At 34.4% G+C, this 17,856-nt stretch overlaps 1 protein-coding gene across 3 annotated transcripts in view; it reads right to left on the bottom strand.

Annotated features, from left to right (window-relative positions):
* LOC129950273 (GTP-binding protein RAD) overlaps nucleotides 1-17,856 on the bottom strand; it is a 214,682-nt gene that overhangs the window by 70,681 nt on the left and 126,145 nt on the right. For all 3 annotated transcript variants that reach the window (XM_056062156.1, XM_056062157.1, XM_056062158.1), the window contains exons 5-6: nucleotides 9,929-10,198; nucleotides 255-343 (exon numbers count right to left, since the gene is read on the bottom strand). In XM_056062156.1, the coding sequence (XP_055918131.1) occupies nucleotides 255-343; nucleotides 9,929-10,198 (359 nt within the window). The remainder of the gene's footprint in view (nucleotides 1-254; nucleotides 344-9,928; nucleotides 10,199-17,856) is intronic.

Here is a 17,856-nt window from a genome sequence, read left to right as displayed (position 1 = left end):
TTCTCGTATTACAGTCGGATGATTCTTCATTCGTACGTGTATTTCCATTCTTTTTTTGTAACACTCAATCAAAAGGTGAAGTTAAATGTTTTCCAACCGAACTGAAGGGAAGAGAAAAGACTTATACTATGTTGTAGAATAGAAGGTGAAGGTAAAGGCAGAAGGAGCCAATTTTGTTTCTTCGTGTGAAAAGTTAGAAGTTCTATTTGACTTGAGAACTCAAGAGTGGAGAGACAAGTGAAAAGTTAACTTACCTTGTTATCTTGATGTCCTATCGTGAATTTCAATTCCGATTCAATGCCATTCAAGATGATTGAAATATTTTGTTCAGCTTCGTCAGTGTCTGGAATGTAAAAAATAAAAAGAATAAACTTTTATAAGAACGTTTATTTATTATTTTTGTTAATCTTATTTTTTTCTTATTTTGAAAACTTAATTGTATAGAAAGTATCTTGTTTATAGGGACAAGGTCAGGACGATAAAATGGTACAAAAGACAAACAAAAAAAGCAACAACAATGAGCCCTTAAAGCTTACTATAGTCGTCGTAGTAAGTATGGTTGTCTAATTAACCTAAGAAAGTCGTTTTCGTTTCTTTTGCATCATCTTGTTGTCCCTTAAAAAGCATCGGGCAAGGACAATATCGTCCTTGACATTATTATTATAGACATGGGAAGTTTTTTTTTTTTGTCAGAACTTGTATCAGATTTTTGTTTTTGTATAAATTCTTTTGCTCTTTATAAAAATAGGAAATAAGGTAATTTTCTGCGTTGTTTAATCGTTTTATAGAACCAAAAATATTCACTTCATTAAAGACATAAGTACATATATAGAAGGCAGTAGGTAAGTAGATATGTTGTATAGAAGAGGGCTTGTTTTATGGTTCTCTTTGCAACAATCTTTTATATGTTTTTACTGGCCATGAGGAAAAAGACTAACTACTACTTTTTGTTCATTCATGAATTTCATGTTTAGTGGAATTACATAGGGATTTTGAACGATCGCTGAAGGATTCTTGAGAGCTACTTATGGGGATTTGCATGAAATTTCTTCCAAGGCAATAATATATCATAAACAATGAGCGTATTTTATAACATAGGCTGGAAAATAAGTTTGTAAATACGCATACGTATACTTTTGTCTTTAATCAAAGGTAGATTTTTTTGTAACATTAAATTGACTATGAGTCAGAATCTGAGATAAAAACCTGAGGTCAGGGTTAATCAAGGAAGCCAAACACACTTGCGTGAAATCTCAGTAATTATAAAACAGTTTTTGATTGAAACCACTTATGTGAATGAGTTCGTTTATATTAAGGCTAAGATTATAAGTGTTTAGGCTGGCAGCTCACTTCATAACGATTCTAATATGGATATCGTATAGAATTCTTTAACTTGTTGATTAAATTCCTTTTCAATCTGAATGCAAAACACTTGGGTCAGTTTATTAGACCATTGCGATACCACATAAATCTCGAAACTTTATTTTGAGTTCGATGAAGCCAGTTTGAGTCCCTTACGAAACGTGAAAGACAGATCATGTTTATGCTGTTGAGATCCTATAGATCGTTTAAGAAGAACTATCCTATGTAAGCTTTGCGTTTTTGAGATAAAGTGGGGCATGTAAAGAGGAGGTGAAGAACTGTTTTCTCGTCTTCCTCATCCATAAAGCTTCTGGGAAAAGTAATTTGAAAATACGCCTAGCTGCGTGGCATTCTTTCCTATTAGGCAGTACCCAGTTATATGACATCGATAATGAGCTTATCTCATTATCTCTGCTTAGAGATAGCAAGCACCTTTAGTGCCAGATGTATTTTTTCTGACTTGATACGTTGTAATGTTAAGCCGCTTTATTTTTGTCTTCTTTATAGCGACTGGCATTAGTAACAGTTTTTAACGATTGGTATGTCAGCATTAGTCAAACTTGGAAGAATGGGTTGTACTTTACCATTGGTGCTAAGTTCATCTGCCTTACAATTTCCTAGAATGTCTCTTTAGCCAGGTAACCAGCAAAGGTGAATGTTAAATTGCTGTGCCTTCTCTTTTAGAGATGATTGGCAGTTATGGAGACAGAGTCAGAGACTTGATATCGGCTTGAACAAGTGAGAATATAAGGATATTAGATGTTGATATCACGTTATAGAATTCTGAAAGTTTCTGTGGAGCCGCAGTTGGGGTTTGATGTAGTCTGTGAGTTTTGAAGGCGATTCTTAATACTTAAGAATTACGAAGTAGCCATTGTTGTTATTAATCCACTGCGATGAAGCTTTGAGAATAAAAGAGCTTGGAGCTATATGTTTGCTAAGTTTATCAAGACGTGTTAGGTAGTGAAGGGTATCCATTTTTAGGTTATTTAAACCAAACAATTAACGCTCTACTAGTTTAATACTTCCACGTTCCATATTCTTAAAATTATCCTTCATCTTTTAATTGGGTTATTATATTCCTACTAACTACTATTAAAAAATACCCATAGTGAAATTCTAGAGGACATTTTCCAACACATTTTACTAAAAAATCCTTCATCCACGTTGACGAAACATTTAAAAATCATTTAAGTTAACCCCAATCCCAAACGGAATAAGGAAATACACAAACCATTGATGTTTCATGATATTGACTAACAGTGTTACAATTTTATGGAGGTGAGTTTTTGCTTTCGGTATGAGGTGTCCCTGAAAAATGGGCTGCTTTGGCACCATCCTGTAGACGAAACACAGTTTATACCCCGGATGAGCTGATCCTATGACCGCTTAAAAAAATATAAGATACCGGGAAACAAACTTATCGAAAGAATTGGTTTTTGCATTTCTTTTGATACATTATTTTCCAGTTGCTTTATATTTGTATCTAGGGGTATTGACACCAGTCCCAAAAAAAGTGCAGAGATAAGTAATGCGATATATCTTCTAAAGAAAAACAAATCAGCTGGACTTGATGATATCCCCACAGAATTCCTAAAAGAAGACAATGAGGCAGCTTCCGTATTTTACTTAAACTCGTGGAGGCGGTATCACAGTTCTGTCCGTTTTTCGGAAGTTAATGGCATCTATTATTCTCGAGAGGATTAAGTCCAGGATCGAGTCTACCCTCAATAGGCACCAAGCAGGGTTTCACAGTTTCCGATCGTGCGTCAACCACATCAACACCTTGCGAATCATACTCGAATGATTATCCAAGTAAAAATCACCGCTATACCTAATGTTTGTAGATTTTAAAAAGGCGTCTGATCGGGTCAATCGTGAATGCATCTGAAAATCGCTTATTGCCCGAGGAATCCCTGAGAAAATTGTCGCTGTTATTAAAGAATCGTACAACAACGCAAGGTGTTTTGTGTTGCACAATGAACAGCTTTCCGACAGCTCCTTCGATGTGCGTCAAGGAGTGAGACAAGGAGATATCTTGTCACCAATTCTGTCTTTGCTGGCGATTGACGATGTGATGACTGCTACGGTGGGTAAAAATAAAAGACACGGTATCCAATAGAGTCTGTTTGACAAGCTTAGCCACATAGATTATGCTGACGATATATTTTTCATGCCAAACAACACAGATGAGCCATTCGCTGCAATTGAATGCAGAGTTGGCTGGCTTAAAAATTAACACAAATAAGACCAAAGTAATGACCACAGGCCAAAGCACACAAGTTATTCTAAGGCAGGGGACCATAGAGGAGGTCGAGCAGTTTAATTATCTGGGAAGTTTTATAGCTCTCGATGGCGAAACGGACCGGTATGTTAACAGTAGAATAAACAAAGCCCGTAGTGCATTTGGAATCCTTTCACCTGTGTGGAACTCTAGCAAAATATCGCTACGCACCAAGTTGAAACTCTTTGAATCCAACGTCAAATCAGTGCCGTTTTTTGCTTCTGAAACATGGAAATGTTCTGCCAACATCTCGAGCAGACTGCAAGCTTTTGTTAACCGTTGTCTGCGCTTTATTCTGAAGACCCGGTGGCCTCAAACAATATCTAACTTTTATGTGGAATAGGACCGGGCAGACAAAATTGGACGTAGACATCATGCAATAGAAATGACGTTGGATAGGCCATACACTGAGGAAACCTGACGACAATATAGCAAAACAATTTGTCCAATGGAAAACTCAGGGTAATAAACGCGTTGGAAGATTAAAGACAACTTAGAGGTCATCAGTTTTGAAGGCGTTCAATCGTGACCACAGCTGAGGTCAGGTGCGGTGAATTGGGATAGGTGGAAGGATCTTGTTGCTGCCCTATGCTTCAGGAGGAGTTAAAGCGCTGCTGTACTTGCAGCCGGACACAACATATATTGATATTTTTATTACAACAAAATGTTAAGTTTTTCAACAAATTATTAATTTTTATTCATTCCAAATAGAATTCACATATCTTACTCAAAATTATCAGTTTTTGAGACCTTATATGTTAAAATTTGTTCAGTGTGAAAACCGCAAACTTATTTAAGTTTATATGTTTTTAACCCTTACAAATGGTACATTTTTGACTTGAAAGCTTGAAATATCGAAACGAATTATTTTGTTCGTTTATTTTATCGGGTCCTTGCAATTGAACAAAAACCAGTTTTTTTCTTACTTGTTTAATAAACATTTTATTTCTCGGAAAATTTAAGTGCATCTTACAATACTTTACTTCTTCTACTTAATTTTAAAATGTGGTAACACATTATTTAAACAAAATTATAAGATCTTATATTTAGCATTGAAATTCATAGAACTTCTGCAAAAGGAGTATTTTTATCCTTAACGAATTCTTGTAAATTCTTTCCAATAAGAGGTTTTATTTTGAATAGCCCAATGTTTGGGTAGTTGTCACTCTCGAAAATTTCATCTTTTGACAGTTGACACGTTAAAATTATGCTTGCCCTTCAAATTAACGATACACATTTTAGAAAATGCTTTAGAAGAAAAAACTAAAGTACACTTAGATTTTCGGTTCGCAAAATTGAAAGAGGATGAAGCTTTTAGGACAAGTTTGTTATGTCAAAAAAAAACTTATACATTAAGAACATCTGATAAAATTGCTGTTTAAGTCTGTAGTATCGACAAGACTCAGGATTTTCGATTTCAAAAGTTATATAATATCGTATTTTGCCTAAAAACTACGAGGCCGGTAATAATTATCATTAAAATTAATCCAGAAAAATATTTGAATGATAATTTCATTGTATTTACTTTTTATTAGAAATATAATGTTTACACTTTCTGGTCGATTCGAAATCAATCAATATTTTTGGAAAAAAAATTTCTTTTTTTCCGTATTTATTATCCTGAACAGTTAATTCTATTTAGTCAAAAAATGAAATCATCAACATTTCATAAATTTGTTTTCAAATTCCAATTCAAATGACAGATCTTTCAAAAAGAAACAGAACAAAGTGTATTGTGGATTTCAACCAGGATATATTTTCTAATGACAAAAGGACCTATCAAAAGAATTCCAATGATTGGTTTTCATGATGTAAAACAATGATAGCCCTAACTGATTTTTTAAGGCTTTAAAAGTTAAGATAACAAACTCAAGCCATTCAATCACCAGCAAACTTTTATCTTCGTTGATTGAATTTTTCAATAAATTCCTACTTTCATAGAAAACTCTTCTTCAATGATGAAGATAAAAAAATTGTATCAAAATTGCCAAATGTACCCTGGGTAGTACCCGTGGCATGATGGTTAGTGCGATGGACTGTTCGATCCCTGCCTAAGCCATCTAAAGTTTTCTACACGGGTACTGCGTCTTACTGGAGAACTAATTGGTCCTTACCAGTGTGGCTTCAGTTCTGGAAAATCTACCATCGACCAAATTTTCACTCTACGCCAAATCCTGGAAAAGACCCAAAAACATAACATCGAAACACACCATCTTTTCATCGATTTTAAAGCAGCTTATGACAGTGTAGACATGAACAAACTATACCGTGCCATGTTGAGTTTTGGTATCCCTACCAAACTGATATGACTTATCAGGATGACACTGGAAAATGCTCGTTGTTGCGTCAAAATTAGAAGAGACTTGGCCGCAACCTTCGAAACCACCAGAGAACTTCGACAAGGCGATGAGCTGTCATGAAGCTGCTTCAATATTGTTCTTGAAAGTGTGGTGACCAACACCGACGAAAAACCAAGTGGCACCATCTTTCAAAAATCCACACAGTATCTTGGATATGCAGATGTCATCGATATCATGAGAAGAACCAAACGATCAGTGACGGGTGCTTTCTCTAATGTCGAGTCTGAGGCAAAGAAAATGGGTCTTGACATTAACGAGGACAAAACGAAGTATTTACTGTCGTCAAATGGAGTCGATTCACGCCGCCGTAGACTTGGTCAAAATGTGACATTTGACAGGTACAACTTCGAGGTGGTACACGATATTGTTTATCTGGGCACTGCTGTTAATTCTGCAAATGACATCAGCGCAGAGATCAAACGCAGAATTACCCTTGCTAATCGCTGTTTCTTTCGCCTAAGTAAGCAGTTGAGGAATAAGGCCCTATCGCGAAGTACCAAAGAGACACTGTACAAAACTTTAATCATCCCAGTCTTGTTATATGGTGCAGAAGCATGGACCCTCTCCCAGGCAGATGAAGGATCTCTTGGTATCTTCGATAGAAAGGTTATGCGGACGATCTATGGTCAGGTTTGTGTCGACAGGCAAAGTAAAAGAAAAGATTTAATCAGGAGTTATACGAGCTGTACAGCGACTTGCCACTGGTCAAAAAACTGCGTGTACAACGCTTAAGATGGCTTGGGCATGTCGAGCGAATGAACATCGAAGCTCCAGCCCGTAAGGTATTCAACAGCCTCTGAGGAAACAAGAAGCAGAGGCAGGCCTCATCTCCGGTGGAGTGATTAAGTTGAGGCCGACGCACGTCAACTTGGTATTCGAAACTGGAGACAGCACGCTAGAGATCGATTAAGCTAGCAAAAGTTATTACTTGCGGCCTAGGAGCACAATGCGCTGTAGCGCCAACAAAAGTAAAGTAAGTAAGTACTGCCTCTTGCGAGGAATTGACAATTTCTCTAAGAGTAATTCTTAAAAATTAAGGGAGATAGAACCACTCATTCTCGGCGACGCAGATCAACAATTCCGCCTACCCGACCTTGACGAAGTGAAGATAGCTATATCTTAACTTAAGTCAAACAAAGCTGCTGGAGCTGATGGCATCGCTGCCGAACTATTCAAAGCAGCAGGCGATGACTTGGTACGGAGCATGCACCAACTCATCTGCAAAATATGGTCGGAAGAAAGCATTACCGATGAGTGGAATCTCAGCATAGTGTGCCCGATACATAAGAAAGGAGACCCTCTAAACTGCGCCAACTACAGAGGCATCAGTCTCCTTAACATTGCGTATAAGATCCCCTCTGTCGTATTATGTGAACGTCTGAAGCCATTCGTCAATAACCTGATTGGTCCTTATCAGTGTGGCTTCAGACCAGGAAAGTTCACTATCGACCAAATATTCACACTACGGCAGATTTTGGAAAAAACCCAGGAGCTTCAAATCGACACTCACCATCTCTTTATCGATTTTTAAGCCGCGTATGACAGCATCTATAGGGAAGATCTCTATTGTGCAATGTCTAGTTTTGGCATCCCTGTCAAACTTATCCGTTTGTGCAGAATGACGATGGAGAATGCACGCTGCTCTATCAAGGTATTTGATGTCAAAAAAGGTTTTAGACAAGGCGATGCACTGTCGTGCGACTTCTTCAACATCGTTCTGGAAAGAATTGTGCAAACCTCAACCGTCAACACTAGAGGCACAATCTTCCAAAGGTCCATCCAATTACTCAGATACGCAGATGATATTGACATAATTGGAAGACCAAAGCGTGATGTCAGTGGAGCGTTTTTGAGCATTGCGACGGAAGCGAAGAAGATGGGTTTAGTAGTCAATGACGGCAAGACCAAGTATATGCTGTCATCAAAAAAGGTCATTGAACAACGACGTTTTGGACAAAACGTCACCATGGATAGCTTTAACTTCGAGGTAGTTAGGGACTTTGTTTACCTAAACACAGATAAAGACATGCTGAAATCAAACGAAGAATAACTCTTGCAAATCGCTGCTTCTTTGGACTTAGAAGGCAATTGAGTAGTAGTGTCCTCTCTCGAGCATCTAAAATCACCATCTATAAGACACTCATCATCCCGGTTCTCATTTATAGCTCTGAGGCCTGAACCCTGTCAAAGAAAGATGAGAGCGTCTTAGGATGCTTAGAGAGAAAAATTCTTCGGGTGATTTTTGGTCCCGTACGCATAGATGGAGAATGAAGGAGAATATATAACGACAAACTGTACGGGCTGTACAGCGACACTGACCTAGTTAGCAGAATAAAAGTCCAACGGCTTAGATGGCTAGGTCATGTACAGCGGATGGACATCAATGCTCCAGCCCGAGGGACGGCGCAGTAGAGGAAGACCGCGACTCAGGTGGCGCACCCAGGTGGGAGAGGACCTCAACCAACTTGGCATGCGAAACTGGAGACAGCTAGCTAGGGATCGAGCTGGCTGGAGACGCTTGTTGGTTGAGGCCCAGGTCCGCCCCAGACTGTAGCGCCACCTTAGGTAAGTAAGTAAGTAAGTAATTCTTAAAAAGTTTCGTTTGTTCTTTTTAGGTTTTATTCAATCAATAACTGCTTTCATAACTAAAAATATGTAAGATAATAGTTTTAGATTTGTAGATGGCATTATTTAGCTCAAGCTATTGTAGTTCTTACTGAACGTATTACATTTTAGTAGGCGTTTTATAATCGTATAGAAAGTCTCTTCAATTCTTATGACTTTTTGCAACTTAACTTCTCTGACGGTGGACAACAAATGTTTGATATAAAATCATAAGCTTACTAAGCGAATAAGATATGAACTGTTATTTTACCTTTACAAAATATCAAAATATAAAAATCGATAAACATCAGGTGCCTTCAACGACTGATGGATTTCCCATTCAAATAAAAATGTTCATTTCTTTGAAAAGTAGCATTTATAATTCTCTGATGGATTTTCTTTAGAATTATAGGATTTCAAAGACTTTGAATTTATTGAAAGTTTTAAAGAAAGATTCAAAATTTATAAACAACATAGGTTTTGCATACGTAATATGAATGATTTAGGTAGACTCTTTCAAAAATCCTTTTTAATAAATTAAATACCTCAAAAGTCAAAGAAATTTACAATGATTAAAATGTCTTGTCAAATGTTGGCGCATTTTAAATGAAAGAAAAAAGAGAACTAATTACATTTCCTTGTCGGGTGCCAATTGATGGGGTTGTTAGTCCCATGACCTATATGCTGTCAAAATCAATATACTTACTTCTGTGTCCTTTGTTTGACATTTAATCACCACAAAATGTTCTGCAAATCATTTTACAACTCGAGAAAATAGAAAAGATAAACTGGCCCTAATGGTCCTTAAGTTAAAAATGAATACATATAAATAATAAACAAACTAAAAGGAGAGAGTGTTAATTAGGACTGTAACTAATGACGCCAATCTTTTATCAAAAACAATGTCTTTTCTGCTTTAAATAAAAAATAATCTCAAAATCTGACATATTATTTATTTACATTTCCATACGGAATTGAAATAATCCACACTGACAGCACAAAAACTAATAATTCATATCTTAAAATAGGCTTCAAACGATTCTCATTTAATGTGAACAAAATCCAAATGAAAAATCCCAAAAAATCATTCAAAACTTTTTCTATTTGAATAAAAGTCTCAGAGAAAGGTAAATGAAAACATTTGAGTGTAAACAAAAACAAAAGAAAAACAAAATGTGTACATAATCTGGGTGCCAAAATAAAGAAACAATTATTTTCTTTTTTTGTTTCCTTATTCCAAAAATTCTAATAAATATAAAACAAAATGATCATCTTCATCAGTTTTATCATCTAAAAGGCAAAAAGACAAAAATCTCACCTGGTCCATCATAAGCATTTATACAATCAGAAGTCTTGAACTGCGACACCAGTGCCGCCTTGCCAACTCCTTGTGAGCCCAGCATTTGTACATGGTAAACATCAACCTTTTGATTAGATTGCGAACCAAGTTCGGTTGTTGTGCCACCTCCACCTCCACCACCTCCAACACCGCCTCCGGTGTTCCCTCTTTGGTGCATGGGACTGGACGGTGCCAAACTATTGCTTCGTGAACGTCGACGTCGAAAGGAATCACCTCTATTTATAACGCCTGTGCATGAAAAAAAAAACAAACAAACAATCAAAAATAAAACATTAAAACCTAAAAAAGAAATTATTGTAAGAAAATTATTTATTTAATTTGTAATTTGTGGCCAAATTAAGTAATTAGTTAATTTTGTTTTAATTGGAACATAATCTTATTATAGAAACAGAAAAAATAACAACTTTGTGTATGAGTGCGTGACAATAAGAGAATAATTAATTTTCTAATTTGATTTATTTAACAACATGCCACTCACTTTAGAAACACAGTACAAAAACAACAAGAAATAGAAAATCAAGACCTGCAGACTGTGTCCTAGCCAGAAATAAATATTTACGTGTAGGCTTTAAAGAAGGCAGAAAGAGGAGAATTTCTCTAGTTCGATTTACTTTCGAAAATCACATCAACTTATAAAAAGTACTATATTATTGGTTAAGATCTTTCTTCAGAAGTATTTAAAATGGAGTTCCACAAGGTTGCCTTCTATGACCATTTTTGTTTAATATAAAAGTGTTTTTGTTTTTTTCTGTATGTAGTCTTTGGAGAAAGTAATAACTTAAGTTTGAGCATCCATAAACTGATGATGTGATCTTAAAGAGGTTAAAATGCAACTATAACTTCCCATTAGAAGATTAAGCGAGTTTTCTTGTCGAAGCACTCGTTACTTTAAAACAATTAATTATTATTTTTTTATGCGACTTTCGTTTTTGTAAACAGTCTGTTCAATTTTCTAAAGCTAGGTGTTTGAAATATTCTTAAAAAACGCAAAAATTAAACTTAAAACTATATTTTAAAGGTAAGGGAGAAATCTAATATACATATTATTCTTAACAAAAAATTGTGTGAAGGTCTTACAAAAATAAATGTTTAGGCAATTTTAGTATTTCATTTAGTTTTTGGAAATTATAATTAGGTATGGAATGGTTTCATGTTTTAACATTTTTGGCAATATATTCTAAAAACTTGATATTATACCCATTTTTAAACACCGAAATATGTACGTTGACAGAACAACAAAATAATTTTGAACATTTGTGCGTTTTTTATTTCTGCAACTACATAAACAATACGTATTAAATATAATACGAAACATTTACAAATATAATAAAATTATTAATTAATTATTAATAAAAAAAGTTTTCGAAAATTCAGCTTGGATTTTGAACAAAATTTTCCATGATAGACAAAGAACGTCGAATTACGGAATTGGTGGAAAAGCAACTTAAAGAAATCAAGAATGCTCGGCTTTGTCCCTAGACGTTGGTCAAGCCTTTGTGAGGCTTATCACTAAAGCATATTGACTACGAAATTCTAAAACCTTATTTTACGCAAAATTACAGTACTATCAAAAATACTCAGATCAAATGAAAAAAAAACGGTGTACCTCAAGGGAGTGTCCTAGGACCAACCTTGTATCTTTTATATATAAGGACTATTCCAGTAGATATTAATGCTATCCTAATCCCCCTTTTTGAAAAGGGTTCAGAGAACAGCTTGCGTGGGCACCACAGGGGCCATGCGTATATGCCCAACGGACGCCTTAAACGTTATTTTGGATCTTCTACCAATCGACCTTTTTATTAAATGCATAGTTTTCTTGCAGTGAAGGCTGAAGGAATCAAACAGATGGTTGTCAAAACCTTATGGTCACAGCAACACAACGAAATTGATTCACCCAGATATTATATCGGTAGACACTGACTACTTCACTCCTACTTTGAGCCTTAGTAAGAGTTTTAAGGTTATTTTCCCATCCAGAGAAGATTGGGAGGATAAAATCTTTTCTATCTACCAAAGTGAATCAAACCGAAGGTGGAGCAATTCACCCAACTGCATTATATCAAGGATTAGCCAGGATTGTTGCGGTTTGTACCGGACATTGGCCAATAGGAGTTCATGCAGATAAGTCGGGTATCTCTTACAACACCTTTTGCCGTAGTTGTAGTGACCAAAGGGAAAGTGAAACGATAGTCCATTTCCTCTGCAAATGTCCTGCTTTGGCAAACACCTGACTGAAATACTTTGAAAAAGCATTCTTTCACTAACTTGATGAGCTATCTGAGACAAAGCTAAGAGACCTAATCTTTTTTCTCAATGCGACAAAATAGCTCTAACATAATCGCTATAAAGCTTCTCTATAAATCTTTTCCTTTCTATCACAGGTCAAACGAGTTTTTGGTATCAAAACGGCGCACCATAGAGCTAATTGGATCTCAGGCTAGGTTGCCTTGAGATCGCCATTTCTACCTACCTGCCACCTTTTTGATGATACTGAAATATTGGATCTACATAGATCCGTTACAATTGCCTCCTCTTCAACCTAGTGTTAGAGAAAGCAATCCGTGACTCTGTCATGTCAACAAGACGGATTATCGTCAGCAGGTCCATCCAAATACTGGCTTACGCAGAGAAAATCGAAATCATCAGGAGAACCAAACGAGCTATTCCTTCATCCAGATTGAGTAGGCGAAACAAATTCTAGAGCTGCTTATAAGTGAGGAAAAACAAATTACATGATGGCATCGACTGCGCGAAGAACAATTGGTCTAACAATCAAGTTAGCGGAACATGAATTTGAAGCGGTGCAATCCTTCAAATACCTTTTGTCTAGTAGCAGCCGATTAGAAGAAATAGAAGAAGAAATAAGCGGGCGGTTGCTTTTAAATCCAGAAATCTTGCCACAAATTTTAAGCTGCTTTTGTACAGGACGATGGTTCTGCCAGTGCTCCCACATATGTATGTAAATCCCAGACATGAGTGCTAGTAAAAGGCACTTCAACCTTTTAGGCACGTCGGAGAGGAAGGTCTTGCTACTGTCAAAAACTGTATGCAATCTACATTCATTAAAGCCGATATTGTGACAAAAATTAAGCATGTTATACTCCGGTGGTCAGGAAACCTCGGAAGTAAAGAGGTACCAGTTTTGAAAGGACATAATTCTGACCCATCTGTCTAGAACAAGCTAAAATTATATAATCAAGTACTAAAACATGTTTGGAAATTATGGCATCTAACTATAGGACTGTACAACTTAAACACATGCTGAATTTATCCAAAGATTCTAAAACAAAAAACTTCGTTGAATAATAAATGCGACTTGGTATATAATAAATAGTGACCTATATTGTGATCTTGCCCCTAAAATTGAAATGGTTACAGAAGTTTTTAAAAACACGCTGTATCACAAATTCTACAACAGCAAATTAATAACAACAACGAAATGAAGATCTAAGGAGAACTAAGCCTCAAGAGCTGATGGTCTTAAAGTTTAAAGCTGAGCATGCACATAAAATAGCTTTGAACTATCCCCTAAAGTGAATTATAAAATATGAAAGAAAAAATATGTCGATCTATTATAGATTTGTGCTGATTAACCTGGTTAAAGTGCGGTAAGAGTTACAATCTGCTCGATACAGAGTCTTTTCGAAAGTCTTTTGAAGATTTCCGTAATCGGATAGAAATCTTCTCAAAAAATTTTAAGTGGTACATTCTAATTCGAACATCAACCTTCGCAAAAGTATAATTTGACAAAGAATTTATATTAATAACAATGTTTTGAATAAGTTTGAAGTCAACTTTTTTCTTTGTTCAAAATGTTTACCAATTTTTGATATCACTGAGTTTTAAAACGAGTACTCAAAAAACGAGACTTTATTATAAAGCAATGTACAATAAAAAATGATATTTGCCAAACAGCCTGTTTGGCTACGGTTGTTGCATCATATCCTGATCATAAGAGTCTATGTACTCGTATATCAGTTATAGTTTTTCATATAATTTCACAAATTCCATCTTTAAAGTTTGGGTTGTTTCAAGCTGTCATAAACTTTATTTTTCACGTGGCACCAACAAAAGTATAAATATATTTAACCACGAGATCTCAGTGATTAATTATAATCATATCTTCTAGAAACTTTTCTTGAAAAAATTTGATGACTTCATCAGACGTTCCTGATGATCAACCAGCTTGAGTTCTGGCATTAACAGAACTTTTAAAGCCTTATAACACGATATTAACTTAGTCCAAGAAGTCTCCGTGAAGCTGCATAATTTTAGTGTTTATTTTGAAGAAAGTACCAGGAATAAAATATGTAAAATCGAAAGTGGTAACATTGAAAAAAGTTAGTTTTCAGCTTCACCTTTTTACTAAATTTAAAAAAATTGCAATTGTGATTTTCAAAAACATGGTTTTAATTATATTGCTATTGTTAATAATTTATCTCGAATCATCAAAAAGAAAGCTGCTGTACGGAGACTTTTTGGACTATGTGTATGTATAATTTTGTTTGTTCAATATTTTTATTCAAAGATCGACTAGGAATTGGCAAACATTATTCATATCTCTAACGGGAGAAAATGTGACCCACGTTATCCCAAAAGTGCGAACTGAGTAAATTTTAAAACGTACGCTTTTCTTAAATGTTTTTATTAACTTCCCATAGGAAGTTATTGTAATGGGTCCGATTGGTCAAATTGAAAATTTTGACATTTCTCGACGTTTCAAGGTCCCTAGAGTCAAAATAAAAGATTTTTAAAAAGATGTCAGTGCGTGCATGGGTACGTATACGTTCGTAGGTTCGCGACGTTTTTTTCGTCGTCCATAGCTCAAAAACCAGAAGAGATATTGACTTAAAATAAATTTTTTTGACCAACGAAAAATAGCGTTTTTAACGTCTGGTAAGATTTTTAGAAAAATCGAACTGGTAGTTTTTTATACAAAAAAAACCTAACAAATCATTGCTCAAAGTTGGTAAAAATTGAAATTCGACTCAAATATCTTAAAATAAATAACTTATTTTATCTTATAAGAATTATTATTTTCAACATTCATTAACATTTTGAGAAAAATCGGATTGACAGTTTTTTTACAAAAAATAAAAACTTGAAATAAAATTTAACAAAAGTTGTTAAAAATTGATTTCCCACTCAAATATCATTTCAAAAATTTGAGGTTTTGGCCTCCAGCAAATTTTATCTTATATGAAATATTGTTTTCAACGTTGGGACATATTTTGAGAAAAATATAATCAATATTTTTTTTACAAAAAATAAAAACTTAACAAACAAATTAATAAAAATTGATAAAAATACTCAAATATTTTTTCAAAACATTGAGTTATTATCTTTACTAATTTTATCTTTTAAAAAATATTATTTTCAATGTTCAGTATGTATGTATATATGTATGTATGTTCGCAATAATATTTCCTATAAGATAAAATTAGTTTGAAACCAATATCTCAAATTATAAAAAAAAAAATATGAATCTAAAATCAATGTTTACCAACATTTTGGTAATGTTTTTTTTTGGTTTGTATGTATTATACAAAAAAAAACTGTCAGTTGGATTTTTCGCAAAATTTCACTAGATATCAAAAATTGTTGCACAAAATTATTTTTTAGATTTAATAATTTTTTACTCCTAAAATATTCGAGGTGACAAATATTATTTTCAATTTTTTTTTTTATTTATAAAAAATGCATTAATTGGATATTTTTTCCAAAAATATACTTTATTGGTATTACATTATTATATATACTATAGAATTTAATTTAATCAAGTCACTAGTGTTATTGGTTCGTTAGAGTTTCTAAATGCCAACAATCTAGTTACTCCTATGCAATCTGGTTTCCGGAAGAAACATAGTTGTATCACTGTCCTAATCAATGTTATTCAAGACTTGAGGATGTCAATAGATAAAGATAATGTGTCCTTTTTAGTCCTCTTAGATTTTTCGAAAGCTTTCGATTCAGTTGACAACACACACATTATAACGCAGGAAACTTATTTACGAATTTAATTTTTCTTCTTTGGCAGCAAACTTAATTTTTTCATACCTTACAGGTAGATCACAAGCTGTGGAAATAAATGGGTCGCTATCAAATTTCCTACCGAATTTAAATTGTGTTCCGCAAGGCTCCATCCTTGGTCCATTGTTGTTTTCAAGGTACATTAATTCAATTTCAAACTCAATGAAATTTTGTTCCTTAGCTTTGTACGCCGATGATGTGCAGCTTTACTTAAATTGTCCCCTCGGTTTAATTGAACACTACATTGAATGCTTAAATGAGTATCTTGAAAGGATTCAGAATTGGTCCACAGAAAATAGGCTTCAACTAAATAATTTAAAGACTAAATGAACAGTAATTTCTTGAACACCTCTTGATCTGTCTTACTTTCCTCTTATTGTCATGAACCATATCCCGATAAAATTTGTTGAGACGGCTAAAAATTTAGGAACAATATTTAATCGTTTTTTAACATGGGACAATCACATTAACACCATAGTTGGTAAGACTTTTGTAGCCCTGCGTCCATTTTTGCGGCCCAGCATTATACTCCCATAAAACGCGTCTTTTACTTGCCAAGACCTTAATAATACCAATTCTTACTTATGGATGCTAAATTTTTTCTTCTTGTAGTTACCAAAGTAAACGAAAATTTACTGTTGCATTCAACAATACTGCTCGCTATATTTTTGGACTTCGATGATATGCTCACTTCTCAGAAATTTCTAATCATATTCTAAACATGTCATTGTATTCAACAGAATACGACGAACCTCATCTGTCAAATCATTACAACTTATCAGCCCTCTTCTCTTACTTCTGAATTTTATGTTAATAGCATTCGCCTTTGGAATGCCTTGCCAAGATCAATAAGGGAGATACGTGATGCTGTCAAGGCAAAATTCGAAATCAAAAAATACTTGTCAAGATCGTAATTTTATACATATATCTAATTAGTTGAAATGAAATGAACAACAAATGAATCATTTAACTCAAATTTGTAAATATGAACATATTATGTGCGTACATATGTATGTATGTATATAAATTAATATACTATTTTATAACGATTAAAAACGATCTTAAATCACAAGATCTCAGTGAACAATTGCGATCAAATCTTCTCTAAATCAGTAAACTTTTCTGCATTTAATTAACACAATCAGCGAAGATTAGACTTTGCTGGTGATCAACCGGCTTGCGTTCTTCTATAAACAGAACCTTAAAACGCTAAGACCTTTGTAAAATATGTCTTAATTCAAAGAATGACGAGAAATTGGCAAACATAAGTTTTCGTCATATAGTTCACATCACTAGCTTGTCCCAGATAAAATCTTTTCATCCGTTTCACCGTGCTAATATTTGTTTCAAAATATCCCAAATAAGGGGATTGCGAAATATTAAAATTTATTTTAGTCAATTTAAACAACTTCAATACTAGATTTTTTAATAATGGCCTAGATTTTACTTGTCAAATGTCTAAATATTATAGCTTCAAAAGTGGCTTCAGTCCAAGCAGCTGACAATTCTGCCTTTTATTAAAAAACGCTTTATAAAAAAGGCTAGTGTAAAGGTAACTTAAAGGTTAAAATCATTACTAAACCATTCAAAAGTAGAGTTAAGACGCATCTTAAAAAGTATATTGACAAATTTTCTTACCTAACTTTTGAAATGAATCTATTCTGAATTCTCATTATAATTTCGACTTAAAAAGCTTGTAAAATTCTCCATGCAAAAATAAAATGAAAAAAAAATCAAAAACTACTTTCGTTCCTACTCGCACACACTTTGCAATCGAAAATACAAATACTCTAAATCACATTCCACTTTTCTACCCAAAGGGTGATGGGAATGGCTATTTTGAACGGACTAAC

Source organism: Eupeodes corollae, chromosome 3, assembly GCF_945859685.1.
Source record: "Eupeodes corollae chromosome 3, idEupCoro1.1, whole genome shotgun sequence".
Classification (NCBI taxonomy): domain Eukaryota; kingdom Metazoa; phylum Arthropoda; class Insecta; order Diptera; family Syrphidae; genus Eupeodes; species Eupeodes corollae.
This window is presented reverse-complemented; position numbering and strand designations above follow the sequence as displayed.